The sequence below is a fragment of the Pristis pectinata genome, chromosome 2 (genome assembly GCF_009764475.1).
Source record: "Pristis pectinata isolate sPriPec2 chromosome 2, sPriPec2.1.pri, whole genome shotgun sequence".
NCBI classification, from domain to species: domain Eukaryota; kingdom Metazoa; phylum Chordata; class Chondrichthyes; order Rhinopristiformes; family Pristidae; genus Pristis; species Pristis pectinata.
In genome coordinates, this window is record NC_067406.1 from 112,238,058 (window position 1) to 112,244,256 (window position 6,199).

General features: G+C 69.6%; 1 protein-coding gene across 1 annotated transcript in view; it reads right to left on the minus strand.

Annotated features, from left to right (window-relative positions):
• prmt9 (protein arginine methyltransferase 9) overlaps positions 1-5,637 on the minus strand; it is a 48,859-nt gene extending 43,222 nt beyond the window's left edge. The window contains exon 1 of the mRNA XM_052039724.1: positions 5,524-5,637. Coding sequence (XP_051895684.1) covers positions 5,524-5,555 — 32 coding nt within the window. The 5' untranslated portion in view covers positions 5,556-5,637. The remainder of the gene's footprint in view (positions 1-5,523) is intronic.
• Positions 5,638-6,199: the final 562 nt, after the last annotated feature.

The window sequence follows — 6,199 nt, forward strand, 5'->3', positions numbered from 1 at the left end:
CTTCCCCCTCCCTCCCTCCCTTCCTTCCCCCTCCCTCCCTCCCTTCCTTCCCCCTCCCTCCCTCCCTTCCTTCCCCCCTCCCTCCCTCCCTTCCCCCCTCCCTCCCTTCCCCCCTCCCTCCCTCCTCCCTTCCTTCCCCCCTCCCTCCCTTCCCCCCTCCTTCCTTCCCCCCTCCCTCCCTCCCCCCCTCCCTCCCTCCCTCCCTCCCCCCCTCCCCCCCTCCCCCCCCTCCCTTCTTCCCCCCCCCTCCCTTCCTTCCCCCTCCCTCCCTCCCTTCCTTCCCCCTCCCTCCCTCCCTTCCTTCCCCCTCCCTCCCTCCCTTCCTTCCCCCCTCCCTCCCCTCCCTTCCTTCCCCCCTCCCTCCCTCCCTTCCCCCCTCCCTCCCTTCCCTCCCCCCTCCCTCCTCCCTCCCTCCTTCCCCCTCCTCCCTTCCCCCCCTCCTTCCTTCCCCTCCCTCCCTCCCCCCTCCCTCCTCCCTCCTCCCCCCCTCCCCCCCTCCCCCCCCTCCCTTCTTCCCCCCCCCTCCTTCCTCCCCCTCCCTCCTCCCCCTCCCTTCCTCCCCCCCTCCCTTCCTCCCCCCTCCCTTCCTCCCCCCCCTCCCTTCCTCCCCCCTCCCTTCCTCCCCCCCTCCCTCCCTTCCTCCCCCCTCCCTTCCTCCCCCCCTCCCTCCCTTCCTCCCCCCTCCCCCCCTCCCTCCCCCCCTCCCCCCCTCCCTCCCCCCCTCCCTCCCTCCCTCCCTCCCTCCCTCCCTCCCTCCCTCCCCCCCTCCCTCCCTCCCCCCCCCCCTCTCTCCCTCCCCTCTCCCCCTCCCTCCCTCCTCCCCCCCCCTCGCTCACTCCCTCCCTCCCTCCCTCCCCCCCCCTCCCTCCCTCCCTCCCTCCCCCCCTCCCTTCCTCCTCTCCCTCCTTCCTTCCTCCCCCTCCCCCCTTCTTCCCCCTCCCCCCTTCTTCCCTCCCTCCCCCTACCCCCTCCCCCTTCTTCCCCCCACCCCCTCCCCCCTCCCCTTCCCCCCCCCCCCCCTCCCCCCTCCCCTTCCCCCTCCCCCCTCCTTCCCCCTCCCCCCTCCTTCCCCGCTCCCCCCTCCCCTCCTCCCCCTCCCCCCTCCCCTCCTTCCCCCTCCCCCTCCTTCCCCCCCTCCCCCCTCCTTCCCCCCTCCCCCCTCCTTCCCCCTCCCTTCCTCCCCCTCCCTCCCTTCCTTGCTCCCCTCCCTCCCTTCCTTCCTCCCCCTCCCTCCCTTCCTTCCTCCCCCTCCCTCCCTTCCTTCCTCCCCCTCCTCCTTCCTTCCTCCCCTCCCTCCCTTCCTCCCCTCCCTTCTCCCCTCCCTCCCCTCCCTTCCTCCCCTCCCTCCCCTCCCTTCCTCCCCCTCCCTCCCCTCCCTTCCTCCCCCTCCCTCCCCTCCCTTCCTCCCCCTCCCTCCCTTCCTCCCCCTCCCTCCCTTCCTCCCCCTCCCTCCCTTCCTCCCCCCCCTCCCTTCCTCCCCCTCCCTCCCTTCCTCCCCCTCCCTCCCTTCCTCCCCCCCCTCCCTCCCTCCCTTCCTCCCCCTCCCCCTCCCCCTCCCCCCCTCCTTCCTCCCCCCCTCCCTTCCTCCCCCCCTCCTTCCTCCCCCCTCCCTTCCTCCCCCCCCCTTCCTCCCCCCCCCTCCCTTCCTCCCTCCCCCTTCCTCCCCCTCCCTCCCTTCCCTCCCCCCTCCCTCCCCCCCTCCCCCTCCCTCCCTCCCTCCCTTCCCCCCTCCCTCCCCCCTCCCTCCCTCCCTTCCTTCCCCCCTCCCTCCCTCCCTTCCTTCCCCCTCCCTCCCTCCCTTCCTTCCCCCCTCCCTCCCTTCCTTCCCCCCTCCCTTCCCTCCCCCTCCCTTCCCCCCCTCCCCCTCCCTTCCCCCCCCCCCCCTCCCTTCCCCCCCTCCCCCCTCCCCCCCTCCCTCCCCCCCCTCCCTTCCCCCCCCTCCCTTCCCCCCTCCCCCCTCCCCCCCTCCCTTCCCCCCCCTCCCCCCCCCTCCCTTCCTCCTCCCCCCTCCCTCCCTTCCTCCCTCCCCCCCTCCCTCCCTCCCCCTTCCTCCCCCCTCCCTCCTCCCTTCCTCCCCCCCTCCCTCCCTCCCCCCCTCCCTCCCCCCCTTCCTCCCTCCCCCCCTCCCTCCCCCCCTTCTCCCTCCCCCCTTCCTTCCTCCCTCCCCCCCTCCCTCCCTCCCTTCCTCCCCCCCTCCCTCCCCCCTCCCCCCTCCCTTCCTCCCCCCCCTCCCTCCCTCCCTTCCTCCCCCCCCCTCCCTCCCTTCCTCCCCCCTCCCTCCCTCCCTTCCTCCACCCCTCCCTCCTCCCTTCCTCCCCCCCTCCCTCCCTTCCTCCCCCCCTCCTCCCTCCCTTCCTCCCCCCTCCCTCCCTCCCTTCCTCCCCCCTCCCTCCCTCCTTCCTCCCCCCCTCCCCCTCCCTTCCTCCCCCCCTCCCTCCCTTCCTTCCTCCCCCCTCCCTCCCTCCCTTCCTCCCCCCCTCCCTCCCTCCCCCCCTCCCCCCCCTCCCCCCCCTCCCTCCCCCCCCCCTCCCTCCCTCCCCCCCTCCCTCCCTCCCTTCCTCCCCCTCCCTCCCTCCCCCCCCCCCCCCCCCCCCCCCCCCCCCCCCCCCCCTCCCCCCTCCTTCCCCCCCCATCCTCCTCCCCCCCTCCCTCCCCCCCCTCCCCCCCCTCCCCCCCCCCTCCCCCCCCTCCCCCCCCCCCCCCCCCTCCTCCCCCCTCCCTGCCCCCCCCCCCCCCCCCCCCCCTCCCCCCCCCCCTTCCCCCCCCCTCCCCCCCCCCCCTCCTCCCCCCCCCCCCTCCCTCCCCCCCCTCCCCCCCCCTCCCCCCCCCCCCCCTCCCCCCTCCCCCCTCCTCCCTCCCCCCTTCCTCCCCCCCTCCCCCTCCCCCCCCTCCCCCCCCCCCCCCCCCCCCCCCCTCCCCCCCTCCCCCCCCTCCCCCCCTCCCCCCCCCCCCCCCCCCCCCCCCCCCTCCCCCCCCCCCCCCCCCCCCCTCCCCCCCCCCCCCCCCTCCCACCCTCCCCCCTTCCTTCCTCCCTCCCCCCCCCCCCCCCCCCCTTCCTCCCCCCCCCTTCCTCCCCCCCTTCCTCCCCCCCTCCTCGCCCTCCTCCCCCTTCCTCCTTCCTCCCCCCTTCCTCCCCCTCCCTCCCCCCTCCCTCCCCCCTCCCTCCCCCCCTCCTCCCCCCCTCCTCCCCCCCTCCTCCCCCTTCCTCCCCCTTCCTCCCCCCTCCTCCCCTTTCCTCCCCCCCTCCCCTTTCCTCCCCCCTCCCCCTTCATCCCCCCTCCCCCCTCCTCCCCTCCCCTCCTCCCCCCTCCCTCCCCCTCCCTCCCCCCTCCCTCCCCCTCCCTCCCCTCCCTCCCCCTCCCTCCCCCTCCCTCCCCCCCTCCCTCCCCCCTCCCTCCCCCCTCCCTCCCCCTTCCTCCCCCCTCCCCCTTCCTCCCCCTCCCCCTTCCTCCCCCCTCCCCCTTCCTCCCCCTTCCCCCTTCCTCCCCCCTCCCTTACCTCCCCCCTTCCTCCCCCCTCCCCCTTCCTCCCCCCTTCCTCCCCCCTCCCCCTTTCCCCCGCCCCCTTTCCTCCGCCCCTCCCCCATTCCCCCTACACCCCTCCCCCCTTCCTCCCCCCTCACCCCATTCCCCCTCCCCCCCTCCCCCTCTCTCCCCCCTTCCTCCCCCCTCACCCCTCCCCCCCTCTCCTCCTCCCCCTTCCTCCCCCTCCCCCACTCCCCCTTCCTCCCCCCTCCCCACTCCCCCCTTCCTCCCCCTCCCCCCTCCCTCCCCCCTTCCTCCCCCACTCCCTCCCCTTCTTCCCCCCTCCCCCTACTCCCCCCTTCCTCCCCCCCTCCCCCTTCCTCCCCCCTCCCCCTTCCTCCACCTCCCCCTTCCTCCCCCCCTCCCCCTTCCTCCCTTCCTCCCCTTCCTCCCCTTCCTCCTCCCCTTCCTCCCCCCCTTCCTCCCGCCTTCCTCCACCCCTTCCTCCCCCCTTCCTCCCCCCCCCTCCCCTTTCCTCCCCTTCCTCCCCTTCCTCCCCCCCTTCCTCCCGCCTTCCTCCCCTTCCTCCCCCCCTTCCTCCCGCCTTCCTCCCCCCCTTCCTCCCCCTTCCTCCCCCTATCCTCCCCTCTCCTCCCCTCCTCCCCCCTTCCTCCCCCCTTCCCCCTTCCTCCGCCTTCCTCCCCCCTCCCCCGTTCCCGCCGCCCCCTTCCTCCCTCCCTGCCCCTCATTCCCCCTACACCCCTCCCCCCTTCTGCCCCTCCTCCCCCTCCACCCCTCCCCCTTTCTCCCCCTTCCTCCCCCTCACCCCTCCCCCCTCCCCTCCTCCCCCCTCCCCTCCTCCCCCTCCCCTTCCCCCTCCCACTCCCCTTCCCCCTCCCCTTCCCCCTCCCCTTCCCCTCCCCTTCCCCCTCCCCTCCCCCCTCCCCCTCCCCTTCCCCCTCCCCTCCCCTTCCCCCTCCCCTCCCCTTCCCCCTCCCCTCCCCCCTCCCCATTCCTCCCCTTCCTCCCCTCCCCTCTCCCCCCTTCCCCCCCTTCCCCCCCCCCTCCCCCCCTCCCCCCCCCCCCTCCCCCTCCCCCCTCCCCCTCCCCCTCTCCCCCTCTCCCCCCTTCCCCCTCTCCCCCCTTCCCCCTCTCCCCCCTTCCCCCTCTCCCCCCTTCCCGCTCCCCGCCTTCCCTCCCCCTTCCCCCCTCCCCGCCTTCCCTCCCCCTCCCCCCCTTCCCCCCTTCCCCCCTCCCCCCCTTCCCCCCTCCCCCCCTTCCCCCCTTCCCCCCTCCCCCCTTCCCCCCTCCCCCCCTCCCCCCCTTCCCCCCTCCCCCCCTTCCCCCTCCCCCCCTTCCCCCTCCCCGCCTTCCCTCCCCCTTCCCCCCCTCCCCCCCTTCCCCCCCTCCCGCCCTTCCCCCCTCCCCCCCTTTCCCCTCCCCCTTCTCCCCCTCCTCCTCCCCTCTCCCCCCCTCCTCCTCCCCTCTCCCCCTCCTCCCCTCCTCCTCCTCCCTCCTCCCCTCCTCCTCCCCTCTCCCCCTCCTCCCTCCCCCCCCTCCCTTATCTATCACCACCTTGTGCCCACCCCACCTCCCCTCTTTTGTCCACCTGTCACTGCTCTGCTTTCCCCTTCTATATATTGGGCTTCCCCTTTTCCTATCTTCAGTCCTTAGGACGGGTCCTGACCCGAAACGTTGACCGCCTGCTTTTCTCCACAGATGCTGCCTGGCCTGCTGAGTTCCTCCAGCATCATCATGTTTTTCATCTAGATTCCAGCATCTACAGTCCTTTGTTTCCCTGCTATTTATAGTCATGTGGACTCGTTAAACAATACACCCATCAAGTGTTCTAGAGACTGCCCACCTCCTTTAATATTCCCACATTTCATACTCCATTGGATCCACTTTCCTCCCTCCATTTCCTATCACTACACACTGTCATTGACACTTTTTGAATATCTGCTAAATCCTTGCATTTTTCCCCTCCTCTTAATCCATGTCCTCTCTATTCTTGCACTGAAGTTACCCTCTCTAACAATATAAAACTTGAGGAACATACCCTTTTTGTGGGGTGATTGAGACTGTAAACATTCCAGTAATTCTGAATAATTAAATTCCTCATTTCTCCACAATCACCATCGACTTGGTCATAGTTGGAAATATACCATTCTGCTGTGGGAACTGCTTGACTCATCCAGGCTTAAAGTCTGGATGAGTCAAGCAGTTGCCTTTTTTGAACACAAGCCAAACAATTGAGCTGAGGCAATCCTGCACTTATTGCAAACTATTTTATTTGCCTTACCTAATAAATACTGAATTGAGAATGATGTAAGTGTTGTAAATATATTAATAAATCTTTTTTTTAAAAGGCATTGAAAATTTTATTTTCCTGTCTCTTGTTTACAAGCAGTTTCTTTGTCAGAATCCAAGGATTTCTGTACATTCATTGTTCAAGTTAAAAGTTGCTTATATTTCTCCATTACTGCAATGTTAAAGTATATGTTAAGCAGACAGAGGAAGCTCCTCTAATGCCAGCATTGCATCAGATCAACTACTAATTGAGCATTGATGGCTTAGCACTGGTTGTGAAGAAATATATGTTGGTATGTCAATGTAGCAATGTCTTGCCATATAAAAGCCATAAAGTCCCTGACACATACCTAGGTAATCCGCAAAGATTTTCCTGTCTGCAGTGCCCAGATACAGTAGATCTCTGGTGAGTAATGAAAATTTTA